This window comes from Coturnix japonica, chromosome 2 (genome assembly GCF_001577835.2).
Source record: "Coturnix japonica isolate 7356 chromosome 2, Coturnix japonica 2.1, whole genome shotgun sequence".
Classification (NCBI taxonomy): Eukaryota; Metazoa; Chordata; class Aves; order Galliformes; family Phasianidae; genus Coturnix; species Coturnix japonica.
In genome coordinates, this window is record NC_029517.1 from 56737860 (window position 1) to 56758029 (window position 20170).

General features: G+C 36.6%; 1 protein-coding gene across 1 annotated transcript in view; it reads right to left on the minus strand.

Annotated features, from left to right (window-relative positions):
- The window catches only part of CDH12 (cadherin 12), a 497894-nt gene that overhangs the window by 65111 nt on the left and 412613 nt on the right, over positions 1 to 20170 (minus strand). The window contains exon 6 of the mRNA XM_015854453.2: positions 365 to 484. Within this exon, the coding sequence (XP_015709939.1) occupies positions 365 to 484 (120 nt within the window). The remainder of the gene's footprint in view (positions 1 to 364; positions 485 to 20170) is intronic.

The window sequence follows — 20170 nt, forward strand, 5'->3', positions numbered from 1 at the left end:
AAAAAAAAAGACCTGGGATATAAAACTGAATCATGAGTAAAAAATAAATAAATTATAATAAATTATAATGTATGCAGCAGATTAATCTGTAGCTCTAAAGAAATGGCAAAACATCAGGAAAAATTACTTAGTGTATACATATTTTAGATATTAAAGAATTATTTGGAGGACAGTGTTTCTTTTGCTTTTACAACAGATTGCAATTCATTAGAACAGCATTCAATAATTAAAACAAAATTAAGTGCAAAGTTAATCTACTAGCTTTTCACCTTATCAACATATAGCAGCCCATATTCACTGATATTGCCAACATGAACTGGAATCTGAAGATTAAATCTTCCAGTGTTGCTGATAAAATGTTTACCTGTCTTTGGATCAATGGAGAAATAGGGTTGCCCCTGAAGAATGCTGTAGACCACTCTGGCACTATTTCCGTAGGTAGGATCATCAGCATCTGTTGCCTTTACTTGGAGCACGTATGCACCTGAAAAGAAACACAGGTAATAAAAATTTCAGTATAGATCAGTGATGGTGGACATTTCAGGCACATCAGTCGTGCTGCTAGCAGACTGTAGTAACTCCTGCTCCACTGGATATAAGGTAAGAAAAAAATAGGAAGATGTTCAGTTCCATGCTTACGTCCATCCAGGTAACAAGTGATGAAAAATGGGAAGGAAATAAGAAGTCCTGTATCAGAAGATATTTATAAAAAATTTATGATGCATACATTATTTACAATTTTATTTATTTATTTATTTATTTAATCTAACATATACAAGAAGGAGACCTGGGAAAGCAGAAGACTGGATTTTTTGAGCTAGTTTTGTGAAATGATAGACTTATCGTTATTGTGTGTACACAGACAACTATGCAAGCAAAATATGCATTTTGACTTTGAAACAAGTGTTTGTTCAAGCAAATCCTGAATCTGTCCATGAACCAATCTCTAAGTGCCTTTAAAAAATATAATGCAGCTTCCTTTAAGGTTAGCTCTGCAGTGGTTGAATTCATGTTCACATTACAGACTGAAAGTGTGCGTTGGTTCAATCAGTTGTCTATGAAATCTGGATTTCAATATTCTCTTTCCAATAAGTTCAGTTGGCTACACAAGCTCCTTGGAGGCAGAACCTCCCTTTGTTGCACTCTTTTTAACCGTGACTACAGACCATACCCAGTGAAATAATCTGCATTATTCTCTGACTTAGCAGCTACCAATGTAACGCATATGAAGACAGAAAGAGAGAAAACGGAAAAATCATTTTTAGTGGCAACTGTTCCACAGAAAACTCTTGTCCTTCCTGATGGTTGATAAGCAATTTACCCATCTCTATTGTCCCAAAATGAAAATAGTGCTCAAACTACATTTTCCAGCAAAATAAATGTCCACACATCAAGGTTTTCCATTCAGATTTGAAGAATTAATATTTCCTATATCTTATGTGAATATGAACATTAGAATTTGCAATATTTATTTTGAGTGAATGAGAGACAAGGCAATCTATGTGAAAAAACAATACAGGGAGGAAGATTCTCCACATCTTTGTTTCAAGAATTGTTCTGTATTTGGAGACCATCTGACATGGTTTCAAGAATATCCACGGAATACTACATGCAAATAATGGCTGAAGCTTTTCTGTAGTGAAAATTTGGATGCTTCAAAGGATATTCATAATCTGAAATTAACTCTCATGGACTTTTTCTAGCTTATCTCAGGAGTGTCTTATTGAAAGGTGTTTCATGGACAGAAAGGTGACCCAAGACGAAGTTATTCATTTGGAAGACTTGGCTTTCATTTTTTCCCCACATCCTTCCACATGATGATAAACAGTAGTGTTGATGGGTTTGCAGCTAACATTACAAAAATATTAGCTCTGTGGTGGTTGGCCATACAAGTTTGCTTCTGCTACAGTCTACTGAATAACAAAGAAGCAAACAATATTTACCGAGATGTTCCTTTTATCTCCTAAAGACAGAAATTGAATTTCTTTTTCAAAATTATCAATATCTTTTTCAAAATCAATAGTTTCAAAATCACTGACTAAAAATAAGTATTTTTAAAGTCAATAGGCTGATCCCATTTTTAACACAAGGGAGAGTCAGATTAAAGACAAATTCTAAAGGAAAGAAAGATAATGATTCTATGATTCTATTAACAATGAACAAATGAACAAAAACAAATGCCACTGAAATGAGTTGGACTCAATTAACCAAGTGCCTGAAGTTACTCTCCCAATTTTCTGTATCTACAGGATGAAAAATGGTACAGGTTAGAGAAGTCTGTAGTCCAGATTCAGTATAACAACAGTGGAAGCAGTGCCTACTCAACAAATTTGAGTCTAAATTTCTTTACATAGCACACATTGGGTATTCACCAAAAAGATCAGAAAACCCCAGCTGAGGAAATACAGTCTCCTACCAGAATAAAGGACAGAAGCTACCTGATATGTGAGCACTTGATGACCACCTGTGGACTCTTCCCACTGTGGAAGAAAAGGTGAGGTCTGTGCCTTTTGGAACAGTTACATTGACAAAATGTCATGCAGATTTCCCACGCTGCATAGTGCAGCACCTACCTGGTATCCATACAATTGTCTCCATTCATCTCTGCAGGATCTTACTGTCTTTCCAACATGAAAACCTCAGTCTACCTTTTTCTTTTTGAAGGAAATACTACTTTTCAACATATTAGCAGCCTTCGTCTATCCCTAAATTGCTCATCCATTCAATATATTTTGACTTTTGAATGAATTTTGTTCCTCTCACAGGTGGAAGAGTTAGGTTCTCAAGGTGCTGAAGTCTGAACTTGAGCTGGTTGGCCAAAAGCAACCTAGCTGGCAAGTGAGATGCTTTGAGTGCTTTTGACTTGAAACATCATGCACTTTTCCAAACACACATATTGCCAAGTCTCCCCTTCTGCCAGAACATGCATTTCTGATGCCCTGCTAGTCACTGAAAAGGGAGCTAATTATTTTTTAGTTTATCTTCTACATGTAAATTGTCAAAACTGTATTTGCATATCACCAAGACATTCACTTTGCACCTTAAAGCAGGCAGTATCCCAAATAAGAGAACAGGACAGGCGGAACTAGTCTCACAAATACAAAAGCTGAAAGAAAACTCAAATAAAAGGCACAGTGGCTGGGAGTTGGTTTTAGGCCTCATCCTCTTTCCCAATATTTGTATTATAAGCCCTAGGAATACTTCAAAACTGATCAACATCCTTTCTGTGGAGTAATGACTGGATTATCTTCCCCAAACCACCATGACCAGACTCCTTCCTACACCAGCATCATTTTCCTCCAACACAAAAATTATTTTCAGGAACAAATATGTATTGATAGAGCATGAGCCAGAAGGAGTACTTTCATGGAGGTACTCATGGTGGAGTTCATGATACCTTTCAATTTTTGGTTCCTACATCATGGACATTGACTTTCTTGCCAGCAGCATTTGCAGACACAGACTGAGCACATAGAGCCTGGCAGCACCAGACAGCACAGACCAGTCTTGCAATGGTAGTCATGTGAAACACCACAGCTGAATCTATATCTATTTCTATGCAAAAAATTGACACTGTAAGGTGAAGGAAATGAATAGCAACAATCAGCCTGCTAGAAAATGCTGAAAGTGACTTAGATGCCTGATGGTCACACACAGACCAGTTCTTAGCTGTCTACTGATAATAGTTTACATATATTTTTTACTTATAAGCTACAAGTAATTCAGACTTATTATACAAAAGAAAGAAGAAATGGTGATATATAAACCGGGCTTTATTAAAGCAAGCATTCTAAGTCATCCTTTAGATAGATAAGTTGTAAATATTGAATATGAAAAATAGTATTTCCACATTTTCAACTGTAGTAATCCATATCTAACATCTTCTACAACAGCTAGTATGTAAAGCTTATATTTTCATGAGAAGTTAAGTTTTTATTTTTTTTTCCATGGATCATCAATTACAGACTAACTGAATATATATATCTAATTTTCAGAACAGGTTTTCTGAAATTGGTTTATCATTTTTTCAGTATTATCTAGCAGAGCCCATTGTATCTAATAAATGTTCTATTTTATTGTAAAGTTTACAACTAATATAGTTTTAAAAGTGGACTCGAAAATGGTAGATTTTGTTGATGGTGGTGGTGTTGGTTTGAATTTTTTGTTTTGTTTTGTTTTGTTTCCCAGAAATAATACAGGAAGCTGAACATGTAAATCTTTAACACAGTCACAGGGGATCACATTTATTATAGCTCATGACATTTTAATTCCAATATGTACCTATATGTATTACATGGGGTAATTGAATGAGCACAAAATTACAATATTTATTGTTTGGAAATAACATAGAGAAAAGTTAACATTTAAAAAGAATTATATTTTAATAGTTGAGTTGCAACCAACAAATATTTGATGTAGGGGACAGTTCCAAACAGCTCAGGTCGGTTCTGGTCAGTTCTGGTTGGTTATTTCTGTTGCAAACCAATTCAAACCCATTCTGACCTCATAGGCCTGAAGAAACCATGCCTACAAGAGAAACACTCTCATTCTCTGCTGTAATTTTTGAGCAATAGCAGCTTTTCGCAAATCCATTTGCTGTGCATACAACTAAGACCTGTTGTATGTCTCACACTTAGTGCATAATCAGACCTATTTCTGGTACCTCTGGAACAACGCTATTTGATTTTCAGTGCCTGCAGTTCTGGTGGTATGGAATCTGACTTTCAGGACAGTTTTTGTTAGGCTGAACCATGTACATATTCTCATTTCATCTGAAGAACAGTATGCTAAGTGTTGAGATAATTTTTCTAGCAAAATGGGATCACGGTGTTGTGGAAAAATACTTCTTGTTTCTTCTTCCTTATGCAGCAAATGCTTTATAAAGCAAAGTTAAGAGTTTAGAGAGAGTCAAAGGATTTCATTACTCACAATGTTTTCGTCTCTCAGAGTCTTTCTTGTAAATTAATTAATTTGTCCCTTTTTCCTGGCTATCCCTGTCTCCCTCATGGATTATAAGAGCATAGGAAACATACAGCTGTGTGTTTTTCAGATAATTATTTATCTTGGAAATCAGCAAAGCAATTATTTTGTTTTCCTCTTTTTCCCAGTCCCCTCCTGCTGGGGTCAGACAGAGTTAAGCCACTAAGGGCAGGCAATCTGGCTAAGCTAATAAAGCCTCTGTTAGTATTGCATAATTATCTATTTTATTTATTTTTATTAATTTAGGCTATTTATTTATTTATAAAGACATCCAGCTGCTTACACAGTCCCAGGGCTGTGATAATCTTTACAGAGGTTGCACTTCTAAAGCAAATGAGGAGCTTGAAATAGCTAATGGGGTATACCCAACATGCACATAAAGGAGTAGCCTGGTAAAGCAACTGCTGGAAATAATGCAGAAAGAGAAGCACATGATCCAATTAGCAAATTGCAAGCTTAATATACATCTATTTAAGAAATACACCTCTTGAGGGTGATTTTTTTTTCTTTCCATTTTCAAGTCTATGAATTGTTTTTTTTTTTTTTTTTTTTTTTTTTTTTCTTACTTATATGACAGTTGAACTTATGAAACTTAGCAAACAGAAAACTTAGCTTTGAGTTTTGCTTTTCTCATTTTTACTACTTGTTAACTTTCTAGGCCATGACTCAACAGGGACTTAATGCTGCTTGTATATCCATCATGTCTAGGCTGTGGGAGATAAAAACAACAATGTATCCTCTAACACAATATGCTGGAAGAACTTCTAAAACATTATTTGGTTGAGTTAGTTTGTGTTTTGCAAGGAGGTGGAGTTAGCCATGCCAAAGAAAGAATCTTTCTGATATCAAAATGCTATGTGAATCAGAGAATGTTGGCAACAGCGCTGTATGTGTTAAGGTGTTTGCCCCAACAGAGTAAATATCTACTTCTATGTAATTATGAAAAAATAAATGTTAGCCGCATCCGGTGCACTGAAGTTTTAAAAGCTTGAGCAAATAAAGTTAACCCCAGAGTTATGAAGAGTTGTTATTCATTTATTAATCTGTAGTATGGTTTCAGAATAATCAAAATATCCAGATAAACATATTCAAAGAGAAGGCTAATTATTCTGATCAGTTTGAGTGAAGTCAGTTATATACTGGAATTAGTTCCTAGCGTTGTAATTCTAATAAAACTTGATGATTATCATGATGTTTAGCTGAACAGCACTTGTTATTATCAGCTGCATGTCTTTTGACAGCATCACTTCAGTGTCACATGAAAGATTACCAGGAAATGTATTTTTAGGCAACCCTAAAGAGCTCCTGGTAGATTCTGAAGATATGTTGGAAGTCTTGAAATGGTGACCTAAAAAATTCAATGTAAAAAACGATGGATATCATATAAAAAAACAAACAAACACAAAAACAGGAGAAAGTTTGTCATAATGTACTTCTATTATTTTATTCTTTGATTCTTTTCATGAGGTGTAATTTCACATATCAGTTCTTCAAATGTCAACTAATGATTCATTTAGAATGTAATAGTAATAGGATAACTTCAGCATTACATAGAAGAAAAATGAGTGTGAAATAAATGCCATCCATATTGAATGTCAATTAAAAAAAAACTTTAGTTTCTTTTCATTAAATGCTCAGCTGGTAAATAGAGGATACTTTATTTTTACTAAATGTAGGACATGATTAGAAATGATTTGATTCAGTGTTCATTCAGGCATCTTTACATGGATAAAATTTTGTTGTATGCTAGTACCGATTTAAATCTTTTGGGTTTTGATTGACAGAAATAGGTTTGACAGGATCTTTTGTACAGTAACAATTTTAATTTAATTTAAAATACAGCTATATGCTTCAATTACAAAATTTTAGTAACTAACTATCATTAATATGGTGATATTTCAAAGAAGAGAGATTTGGAGAGAATGATGACAGCACTTCTAAAGTTTGTTTTGCCTGCATCAGATCTCTTCCACCTATTTACAGTGTAGTGGCTAAATCTCTCAAGGATACAGAACAGTCTTCCATACAACTGTCAATTATGTTGACTTTTATATCCAGGTTTTTATGTATTTATCATCATGTGTTTTTTTTGGTTTTTTTTTTTTTTATATTCCCCTAGTTAAAATCTACAAATATCTTAAGAGAAAACTTGGATTAGACTGAAACATGGTATATGTGTAAATAACCTCAGAACACAGCACTGACTTGTACACAACCATAATGCAATATGATACTCTGCGAAAGGTGCTGATTTTTTTTAAATTTAATTGAAATGTTGCTTTGAAGGCTTTCCTCCTACTTCAAGATCAAAGGATCCACAGAATTTTACTCTAGACATTTACTTTGATTAAAATGCAAAATATCATCTGCTTCATTCAGTGTTCTAACTCATCATTTCTACATTATTCTGTATAGCCTCCAATATCAACTTCCAACTGCACTAGCCTTCAGCAGTGACAAGAGACAGTAACCCCACAAACCAGTGCCTTAAAGAATAGATGTCTACCTCTAGGGACTTGGAATGGTATGGGTGTCTTCTGGCCCCTCAAAGTATTCTGCTCATGCAAACTCATAAAAGAAAGTAAAATTGCTAATATAAGTGACAGCACAATCAGCTCAGAAAAAGAAAAAAAAAATGTGGAAGAAATACAGAATTTGAAAACACTTGAGATAACATGTCCTCATATAAGGTCTTGATCTGATCTGTAGCAAATATTCATTTGAATCCTGGAACAAAGGCAACCATACCCCCTTCCAAATCTGCATCTTGCTATAACAGCTTAATATAATGTAATATGCCTTTTTAAAAAGGTGGCAATGGACTAATTTCTTTTTTTTTTTTTTAATAAGGAACAGGATAAGGAGTATTGAACTGTACATACAGCAAGGGACACCATGGTTTTTGGTGGATGAACTTGGTGGAGATGGCTCGCACAGGGCTGACTGCTGTAACTCTCAGGAAGTCTCAGCCAGGCTTTCTGGTCTCTCTCAGCATCTCATCCCTGCTGTAGAAATGACTCATTCTCATAAAAGCTACAACATGGAGCAAACAGCTGGCAGCAGAAAACAGTGCAGATATTCAAGTTAAGAGTGCCCTGTCTTCATACTGAGCTCATGCTCAGTAGGAATGGTAAGCTTTGCTTAATGGTAAGCAAATTATTTATTTATTTATTTACTAGAGACACTTAAGAGACCTATGTTTGAAAGCTCTAGAAGCCAGATTAGACAATTCTTCAGTAAGAACAGAATATATGTATCTGCTCCTAATGAAAAAACATTAACTGATATTCCGTTTAACCCTCACTTTATGATATACAAGCTGTATAAACAGATGTTTCCCTCTTAGAATATCACTGTATGCTTGCCTTTGTGGATAAGATAGAAGTGCTTCTGCACTAGCATTTTAATTTGTCTCAGGGGTGCACTTATGAAGAAAATCTTTCAATTGTCCCCACTTACTGTGCTGAAGTAAGCAAATAAGTGAATCACTCAAACTATGTAAACTGGATTTTTTATAGATAAAACTAAAATGGAAGACATGCTCTAGATGTGCACACAGTACATCACAGCTGCTAATACGAAGGTGTTTAATTCAAGAGACCTGATCAGAGTCCATTTGAAACCATGAGCAGATGCAGTCTGGATGACCTCAGAACTCAGTATCACCAAAATCTAATCCTGTTGTGTCACAATACTATGTAGTATGATGTAGGTAGCATTTTTTGTACAGCATGAGGAGTAATGGATCTCCAGTCCTCTTCAGAGCCTTTATGTACAGCCAAAACAGCACATAGATGCCTGTATTATTTCATAAAAGGATCAACTGGAAGCTAATTAGCAAAAAATCTGTAAAGTCATAACTGAAGAGAAATGATGTTTGTTGCTACCAAACATATCCAGACAGAATCACAGAACTATATTTATATTTATTTATTCAATCATTTTACATTTATATAAATCTATTTAATCAGTACTATTTATTGATTAGCAAACAGAATAAATTCAAACCATAACATCATTTTAAACATAGGGAAGTTGTAAAAGCACCCATTTAAAAATAGTGGTAGGCATGACTCTCTTCTATCAAGTTTCTTCTCTCAGTGTAATAGCCCAACTGTCTGCATTCTGTTTTCTTCTTCTTCTTCTTCTTCTTCTTCTTATTATTATTATTATTATTATTATTATTATTATTTCTAATATCACATTAGAACTCTCCAGTGTAGCAGTTGCATTTGTTATTGATCTAACAGTACATACAACTTTATATTTACTTTATAAGTTGACAATACAATATTATTAAACAAAACATTAAGCATAGACTCATAGAAATATTGAATCATTTGAGTTCAAAGAAACACTTAAAGGTCATCTAGTTCAACTAGACTACTAGGTTGGTCAGGTAGGACCTGACCTTTGTAAAGCCAAGCTGGACAATCTCACTCTCTGATATTACTTCTCCCTCTTCCACATGACTTAAAATAGATTCCAGGTGGATTTGTTCCATGATTCTTCCTTTCACAGAGGTAAGGCTGAGTCATCCTTCCTATCTTTGTTAAAAACGGATGTGACATTGCCTTTTTCCAGTCACCAGGGACTTCGCATAACTACCCTGAGTTTTCAAACATCATTTAGAGTGGCTTGGTGATTACAGCAGCCAATTCCCTTTGGACTCTGAGATGCATTTCATCTGGACACATAGACTTATGAATAGCCAGATTCCTCAGGCAGTCACAAATTTGATCTTCAGCTGGAGTGACACTGCCCCACCAGTTTCCACTTTCCAACCCATTTGCTCAAGGGCTGTGGGAAGAGATGTTACCAGTTAAGACTAAGGAAAAAAGTTGTTGAGTACCTCAGCCTTCTCCTTGTCTGTTGTTACCAGCCTGCCTGTATTGCTCACTGGGTAGGGGTATGACTTCTTGGACTTTCCTTTTCTTGCTGATGTACCTGCAGAAGACATCCTTATCTTTCATTGCACCCCTTGACAAATCCAGTTCCAGCTGAGCCTTTATTTTCCTTACCTCATCCTTACAGCATCCCTGTAGTCATCCCAGCTTACCTGTCCATGGTTCCATTGCCTGTGCCTTTTCTTGCTCTCCAGTTTGACCAGCAGGTCCTGGTTCAGCCATGCCAGTCTCTTGCCTTCTCTTCCTGACTTCCTACACCTGAGGATGGAGAGCTCTTGTGCCCCAAGTTAAGCTTCCTAAAATATCTTGAAATATCTTGAAGCTCTGCTCCACTCCCTTGTCCTTGAGGACAGATTCCCAGGGGGTTTTGTTGACTAACTCCCTGAAGAGCTGGAATTTGGCTTTCCTAAAATTTAGCATCCTGATTTTACTCTTTGTCTGTCTCAAAACCCTCAGGAGTTTGAAATCCTGGTCTCTACAGCCTAGGTAGTCTCCAGTACTGATGTCACCAGTCAGTTCACTTGCATTCATGAGCAACAGGTCCAGTACTGCATCCCCTTCCAGTGGGGGGCTTTCTCCTATTTGACTCAAGAAATTATTCTTGATGCAATCCAGGAGCCTCCTGGATTGTCTACATCTTGCTGTGCTACTTTTCCAGCAGATGTCAGGGTGGTTGAAGTCCTCCAGCAGGACAAGAGCCTGTGATTGCAATGCCTCCTGTAGCTGGAGGAAGAAGGCTTCATCAACAGGCTCTGCTTGATCAGGCAGCCTGTAGTAGATATCAACCACAAGGCTCCCTTTGTTGCTTCAGTCTCTAGCTTTCACTCATAGGGCTCTGACTTGCTTGCGATATAGTTCAGGCACAGTTCTTCATGAGTTATTCCTTTTTTGACATAGAGAGCAATGCCTCCTAACTGTCACCTCCTTCCCCCTTTACACTTGAAATCCCTGCCAGTGTGCCCAGCTAGCTTTTCCAAAGGACTCTCTTACCCTTTTGAGAGAGGGGATTCCCATCTGGTGTCTGCAACTCTGCTGCCACACAGGCCAATCTTGTCAAAAAAAGAAAGTTTTGCCAGTGACACCATAAAAGCTTAGTATCTATAGATAGGACCCTTCCGTATCTTTCAGTGTACTTACTCATTGTTCTACATTCTTCACAGCAGTCAAATTTGTGGACAGTGTGCTTCCAGACTCAGGACCGACAAGAAATTTCCTTAAGAAAAGCCCTTCGAGACACAGAAAACATCACTGTCTCACTAGGGAAGTGCATAAATAGAATTACATTATTCACCAAAAGGTCAAAGACAAAGCATACCGCACAAAGTATGTCTCTGTTTCAGGATTTCAGGTAAAGTTTTTCTTAGCATCATGTTCTCAATATCAGGAAAAAGCAGAAGATTTAAACCCCTGTCCTGTTCTCTCTTCTATTCCATAATGTTGGTCAACACAGAAATCCAACACTCCTTAGATTTGCCATGATTAAAGGGAAACATGAGCCTTCATAATTGAAGTTGTAGATGCTGTTGTAAGACAGCTCCAGTGTGTGGTGGTCTTTGGTGCTCTGTATGATAAGAAATCTTCTACTATCACTAGTATTGACAAAAAAATACACATAGCTCAGAAATGTAGCATTCATCAGAACACCAAACTGTACCAATCTAAACCACAGAAAGCAGTGTAACAAATTCTTCAAATTCCTTAAAGTCATTCATTTTAAAGAACTATGGACTACAGTCAAGAAGTAGTCAAATGACAATCACAAGGACTGAAAGAATTACAAAACACTGCTTATTCAAAACAATATTTTATAATATTATGGAAGGCACCTTGTAACTTATGGTTGTGCAAATATCTGATTTTCCTCATTTGTTTGACTTACTGAAAACTTACAGTATGGATCCCAAAACATACAAACAAAAAACCATGATCCTGAGTTAACCTAAACCATTCTAATCCACATAACACATTTTGAGTCTGATGAGCAGATCCAAACAGGAAAGCCTCTTTTTCCAGAACTGCGTGGAACAGACATTTAAAGATGCTGTGGAAGATTCATGTTTTTGAGCAAGGAATGTTCAAATCAGTACTGTTCAGTTTTTAGGAATTTTGTAAAGGACACTGTTGATAAACTTTTTTATTTCAGAGATTTAATTATTCATAGGAGCATGGATTACATGCAACTTTCTGAAGACAGCTGCCGGACTCCTGGAATATCACTCTCACATTTTTTCCTTCTCAGTTTCCCTTATATGATCATTCCTGATAAATGAAAATCTATGTATTTTACGTAACATAAAGCACTATTATAAAGTGTGACTGAAAGACAAGCATATATCCCAAACAGAATACAACCATTTCTTAGGGAAATTAAAAGAAGATGACTCTTGCATATAAATGGGTCTATTGTGTAAAAACCTATCCTAGAACATTTCTGTGTGCATAACCAGCTACATGTTAAATAGTTATGAGATATCTGGAATTGAATTTTTAGTTGAATGAATTCTTCACTAACACACACACACACACAAAAGCTGTAGTAACACTGCAGTGATTTGTGAATCAGTTTTAATCTCTGAAAAGATACAAGCCACTATTGGGATTTCAGCACAAACTACCACTTTGGCAAGTAGGAAATGTGATTAAGGGTATGAGGCATTTCAAGCAATGGACAAAAGTTCTGCTTCTCTGCTTGATGAAGAATATTACTCCCAGAGCTCTTTTAAAAAATGATTATTGTTCTCATCATCATGTCTGAATTGTAGGTGCTGAAGTTTTACAATTTAACTTCAGGCACTTGAAATTTCAATCTCACTACTCTAAAAGTTAATGTACCGACCCACCCCAAAAGGCAGACAGTGGTTATTTATTAATCTAAACTTTACTCATCTTACATCTAAAAATAAATGCTTGAATGCTTATGGGGCAGTCTGCATTGTTGGCTGAGTAGGTTGTGCCTGCCAAACTTCAAAACAGAATTACAGGAGATGTGGTGATGAGCTAGTTGTGATGTTAAAAGCTATAATCACATAGAAGCCACTCTTATTTGTTAGAGGTAAGCCAAAGTCCCAGACCTCCACTCTCCACTATCCTCTTTCAGATAATACTGACAAACAAAACTGAATTCATAGCTAGTATAACAGTGTGCATCCTCTGCAATTATGCTTCTTATCTTTTGTACAATTAAAATGTGAAATGAGCTGTAGTTTCAGCTCACATTATTCTGCAGTACTCATTGTAAAATCCTGCTGGGAAGGGTGTTCATCATTAGGAAGAACGCACTCTGTACCTTGGATAGTGAAGGACCATGAATTTAGAGCTATGATTCCAGATAATGTCTGTTGTTTCCTGTCATGTTGGTATTTATACAGAGCAACAAGATTAAATGTTACATTTTCAGACTTTAAACCACTGGTTTCTTCCAGCCTAGTGTGTTCTATATTTCTGTGATTTTATAATTATAGATGGATTTTGATCAGCCTTTCTGGGAGATATACAGATTTAAAACCTTGCTTGTATGATACTTCAAATATTCTTTTCTTCAAAACACTAACTACACAGACAATGTTTTCTGTATCCCAAATGGCTGACTGAACTCACTTGGAACACTTAAAATACAGAAATTCCTGATACCTGTTGCAGATGTGTGCCCCAGTGGTGCAGTGGTAGGAATGCCGCGTTGCAACATTGGAGGCCCGCGTTTGAATCACCCTGTGGCGCAAGTGGTAGAAGTGCCGCTCTGCTACACAGGAAGGCTCGAATCCCGGGGGTTGGACTCAATGATCTCTAAGGTCCCTTCCAACTCGCACGAGACTATGAGATGCATCTCACTACAGATGTATACAGGAAATTACCCTATTCAAACACATTTTGATTCATTTTGCAAAATGATATGTCTTTGAAAAGTAACATTTATCTTAAAAATAAAAAAAATAAATAAAATCTGTTTTTTATTCTTAAGTATTTAAGAAGGTTTTCTTTTTACATTTATCTATCTTGCTAGGTCAGCCTGATGATTTTTGTGTTTTCAAAAAACACTTGGAGCTCTTTTTATGAAATATAGTAGAAAAAAACTGTAAAAAAGTTTTTAGAAATGTACCTCAATGTATAAGTTTATCACAGATAAACTGTTAGAAAATAAATAGAAAATATCCTCTTTAATAATTTATTACATTACCACCAAGGATGACGAAAAAGATGAGGCTCTCAAAGCCTTATTCTGTCTCTAATACTCAGGCCAGTTATTCTCAGGATACTCCTCTCCCTGAACTGGAAAACAGGAATGGAGAGCAGACTAACAGCCCCCACAATTCAGGTGAAAACATTTAAAAACCTACTGCTCTATCTGTACTGTCACAAGTTCACTAGACCAAATGAGATCCACCTGAGGATGCTAAGGGAGCAGGCAGAGGCAATTCCCAAGCTCATTTCTAACTGACCTTGATGTTAGGGAAGGTCATGAAGTAGATTGCCTTGATTTACACAGCATGTGTGGAATGAGCAGGGGATCAGTCCCAACCAGCATGGGTACATGCAAGGCAGATCCTACCTAACCAACCTCAAGCCCTTCTATGACCAGGTGACTCATCTAGTGGATGAGAGAAAGACTGTGGATGCAATCTACCTACAATTCAGGAAAGCCCCCAACTCTCTCTCACAGCATTCTCCTAGAGAAGTTACCAGCCAATGGCTTGCACAGGTGTACTCCTAGCTGGGTCCTCCATCTGGCTAGAGGGCTGGGTCAAGAGAGTAGTGGTGAATGGAGTTTGATTCAGCTGGCAGCTGACCACTAGTGACACTCTTCTGGTGGCTGGTATTGAAGCTGGATATGTTTAATATCTTTACTGATGATTTGGATGAGGGGATTGAGCTCACTCTCAGTAAGTCTGCAGATGATACCAAGCAGGAAGGAAGTCTCAATCTGCCTGAGGATAGGAAGGCCTTTACAGAAGGATCTCTATAGGCTGGTTTGATGGATTGAGGGTTCAACAAGACCAAGTGCCAGGTTCTGCAGTTTGGGAGTATTAGTTGACAACTGGCTGAACATGAGCTAGCAATGTGCCCAGGTGGTCAAGAAGGTCAATGGCATCCTAACTCGTATCAGAAATAGTGCAGTCAGCAGGACGAGAGAGGTGATTGTCCTTCTGTACTTGGCCCTGGTGAGGCCACATCTCCAACGAAGAGCAATGAAGGTTTGGGGCACAAGTCTTATGAGGCATGGCTGAGAGAACCAGGATTGTTAAGTCTGGAGAAGATTCAAAGGAGATGTTATTGCTCACTACAGCTCCATGACAGGAGGTCGTAGCAAGGTGAGGGTCATCCTCTTTGGTAAAGAGTGATAGGATGAGAGGTAATGGCATTAAGTCGCACTATGGAAGGCTCAGGTTGGATATTTTGAAAAAAAAATTCTTCTCAGCTAGAGTGGTGAGGTATTGAAACAGGTTGCTTGGGGAAGTAGTGGAGTCACCACCTGGAGGTTTTCAAGAAAAGAGTAGGTGTTATACTAAGAAACTTGGTTTAGTGGGCATGGCGATGATGGGCTGACAGTTAGACTAGATGATCTTAGTGGGATTTTCCAACCCTAATGATTCTATGATTCTATTACATCCTCAATCTACACATTTTTTACATCAGTTTAGTCTCCATGAGACACAATCACATTTGTCATCTTAACTGATCCTTTAAATGAGATCAAAATTATTCAACAGTGTGTTATAATTAGTAATGAGCCTCAGGCATAAGGCAGAAAATGTTTTTAGCATTCATTTTCATTTTATTAACTACTGCAGACCTACGACAAATGAAATCATTCAGAATACTGCACAGGATGATACTGCAGTTCAGTTGAACAATCTGTTATTCCTGCAGCAGAATAACATTGCTCTTTTGTTTTTACAACTCTGGAACCTTATAGATGGTATGGAGCACATGCATTTGAAGGTTTCTCTGCAGGAAAAGAGATGCACCTGTGATGCACACATCTGTGTGTGATTAGCTTCCTTTCTTTTTTTATCTCAAAGCTTTTTAGAGAACAATGACACGATGGTCAGTTCTCCTCTTTCCTCTCAAAGCCTGTAAGACTTCCAACACAGTGAAAGTTACCATCTAAGCGCAAAGCCAAAATCAAAACAATGAAAGTGCCAGCTTTCCTTCCAGCTGCAAAGAATGTTCTCACCTTTTCAGAGAATAGCGACACTTCTCTCAGAGTGATTACAAGCCTTCTCCTTAAACTACCATGTTGCCAACCATGTTTCTTCTGTGATCAACTCATTCCTCCAGGACTGGAAGTCTCCCAGCGTCTTTCTGCTCTGGGAATTCCAGTCTCAAAATTTCAATTTTTACCCAAGACCTGCTTGATAAAATGCCCGAGAAGCAGCTGTAGCTTTCCCTATGATTCTCCTTAAAAGAAAAAGATTTCCTCTTTCATTGTCTTTCTCCTTCAAGGGAACTGGATGTTGACATTCAAATACTGATCATTTGTTCAACCTTCAACTCTCACCAGTCTAACTCTTGTTTTCACCTTCTTTTTAATTATATTCTGTGGTGATATTTGAAAGAGCTCTTTTGACACACATCAACCATTTAATCAAATATAGGATAAATAAGAGATTGTGTTTCTGGAAATGCACTGCATATCAAATGATTGACTTTATTCCACAGCCAGTTTTTCTATGGCCCCATCACATCTAGTGCCAACAAGAGACTTCATGTCAAGAGCCTGGAAAAAATGAGCATATGTCACAACTACCTAAACAATGCAGAATTTTAATGAGAAATCAAGCACTGTCAGGGCACTCTTCACTGTCTGGTTTAAATGTATTCACTTGAATTTTGAAATGGGTGTCTATGCTTTTTATAGCAACAAAAGAAAAAGACTTAATAATAATTCATGAATCATGGATATTTGAGGGAGGCAGTAAAGAAAACTGGCTCATTCACTTCTTTGTTACAGCAGCTAAGTACAATGAAGAATACAGTCTGGTTTCCTTGAAACTCAGTAGGCATGTGATGGTTCTTTGAAAAAGAGAGTGCACATTTTGAACATAATGTAAAAGCATCTAATTAATTTTTCTTTGTTAGTTTCAATATGTATCCATTACATGCCTTATACTATTGAAGTTCCCAACAATGGCTGAATTTTGAAACTGTGGATTACTGCCCATAAGTAATTCTAAATATTTTCTCAATGAAAACTCTTAAGCACATATCAAATGCTCATTCTGGACGAAAATTTCATTTGATTAAAATACTTTTTTACACTGTTTAGAATACTGCTTATTTATTTAAAATGAGCAAAATCTTTTGGGAAAGGTCTCTGGTACACTTTTGTCTATGACATGACACAGAGAAAGGAGGAAAATTTTCATTGAGTAATGGTTCCCTAACATCCTTTCTTATGGACCAATATGCAGTAGCAAGGTACCATATAGAGTGCATTTGGTTTAGATAGATAGAAAAGAACTTTGGGAATATAACTAGTTCATTCAGTTACTGGATAAACTACAGTAATGTAATGTAGCAGAGCAAGTAAGCAGTTAGGTAGAAGATACCTGAATATGCTGACTTCAAAGAACTCTGTGCATATTGTGATCTCTGTCATTTGTAGGGGAGCTGTTGACTGATTACCTGAGACTTGCAAATCACTGGTATCCTACTGAATGCATTTAGCAGTGACTGCTATAATATTTGAAAGCCAAAAATGAATACCACAGAAGTCTCCAAATCAAAGAGTTTAAGTAATGAAACATTAAATGAGGGCACTTTTATAAAAAAATAACAAACTCAACATTTACATATTATTTTTATCTACTTAACGCTATTATTTTGTTCAGAATATCCTATTTCTTTACTAGGTGCTCCTGGCTCTGAGCAGATAGTTCAGGCAAACATAACAAGTATTTCAGTTTTTAAGTAATTGTCTTTGTTCTACTAAATACTGACATAGCACATATTGTGCAAGAAATTACTGTAGGATATCAGAAATCCCAAGTGCAACAATTACAATATCAGTCGCTACTCCCTTTTCTGTGCTGATTTAACTATTACCATTTCTTTTAAGAAGTTCAGTTTTCTAGAAGATGAAGAATATCTAAATTATGATTACAATTTCCATTAGAAAGTTTCCAAAGAAAAGATCCACCAGATGGTGCCATTCTCCTAGTAGGATACAGAATTTGGTCCATGCAAGCTCTCAAATTCTTATTCATACATATTGTTTAATAATCAATATCTGTTCGTCATTATATTTATATCCTATGAATTTATGAATATTCTGTTAACTCTTATTTAAAGAGCTAAACTTGTCAGAGCATCTGTTTCTCAAGGAAGAGTAGATGGGAGGAGATGATTTGTCATGTTTCTCAGTATTAAAGTTGTCTCTGTCATCATTTACTCACAAGTTCCTACCTTTCCCTTGATGAGGGAAAACCCTCATGTTCTGATGTAAAACCTGTGTGCAACTAGGGAAGAAAAAATAGACTCAGACTCCTACTTTTTTCCTTCTGCTTTGCTATTTGTTTACAAAATTACTGGGAATTTCTTAACATTAGCTAACATATTTGTAATACATATGGGTTTAATTTTGATGGGAGCTTGAACTGGATCTCTCTATTAAATCAAAAACATTAATATTCTTATTTAAATTATCACTTTAAATTACCTATAATTCAGAGATATATTGTCCTACACCTATCATTTCATTATCAGTACTTTAAGTATACTAGTGAATGTAAGGTCAGATTTTCATTTTAGCAAGAATTATTCTTTCTTTTAATCTTCATATTATATCACAGTGTGAGTTCATGTAGCATCCAGAAGTGTCAGCAGACCAAATGCACTTTGAGCTGACAGGCATAAGCACTGCAGTTGCAGAAGAAGCACAAACATAACAGACTAAACAGTTTGGCACTAACTCTGGACACCTTCCCATCTGATTATAAGCCAAAGCAGGGCTGAAAGCCACATAGGCAAAATATTGCTCATCTATCCACCTAATATACAAGACATATCAGTCTCTGCACAAATGAGCAGTAATAAGGATGTACAGCCTTGTGACCAAAGCTGCCTCTCATGCTGTGTGTGTAGGAGGAAGGTAGTGACATTGTGCAAATATCTATGCTTGGTTCCTTGTGTATGTACAAACCAAATGCTCCTCCACTTAATGCAATAAATCTGATGTGAGAAAAGGAGCACCTGTATATAATTCTTGGTTTCACTTGCTTCACAGCTCTTGAAAACCCTTCAAGCAGAGTTCTCTAAGGAACTCAAGTGCCTCCTCTCTCAAAATGAGTTTCCCATTTAAACTTGCAGACTCTCACACTTTACTCAGGACAGTGCTAATGGGTTTTGGCAGGACTCGCATTTTGACAAACATCCTCTCTGCCTGATGTATTCTCAGGATACCTCAGCTTTTACTTTCTCACAGCCAGTTTTCTGTTTATTTGTTATACTACAGATTTTTTCTTAAACTAAATTTCCTTTTGGGAGTCAAAAACAGTTCAACTTTTTTCTAGATTTAGACATCCTCTTTTGCATGCACGTACATAGATACAAAGAAGGTGTGTGGCGCGAATATAACATAGGTATATATAAGTAGGCTTTGTGTTACTGATTTAAAAAATTTAAATATTGCCAAATTTATACTTTGGAGAATTTTGTACTTCAAGACACTTCTAAAAAATAAAAGCTTAATGTAATAAGTTTAATAGTAAGGAGAGGCTTTTATATGCTAATTACATGCTGTTGAGGTGGTACATGGTGAACTATACTGCTACTAGTACAGCACTTGTAACAGTTTCTCAGGTTCCTATCGTGCTAATAAATAAACAAATCAAATTAATAATTATTTCAAAGTTGAAATTGAAGCAAGTAAAAATAGTAAGAACAATCAATTGTGCTACCTCCAAAATCTAGAGGGATCAAGAGTTTCAGATCATCAAGATTCTGCCTTGGACAAAATAGAATCACAGAATTACTCAGGTTGGAAAAGACCTCAAAGATCATCAAGTCCAACTGCAGACTAACCATAGTACCCTAACTCTAATAACCCTCTGCTAAATCTTATCTCTGAGCACCATGTTCAAACTGCTCTCCAACACATCCAGGGATGGCGACTCGACTACCTCCCTGGGGAGCCTATTCAAGTGTTTAACTACCCTCTCTGTAAAGAAGTGTTTCCTAACATCCAACATAAACTTACCTTGGTGCAACTTGAGGCCATTTCCCCTCGTCCTGTTACCTGTCACCAGTGAGAAGAGACCTTCCCTGCTCTCACTGTAAGCACCTTT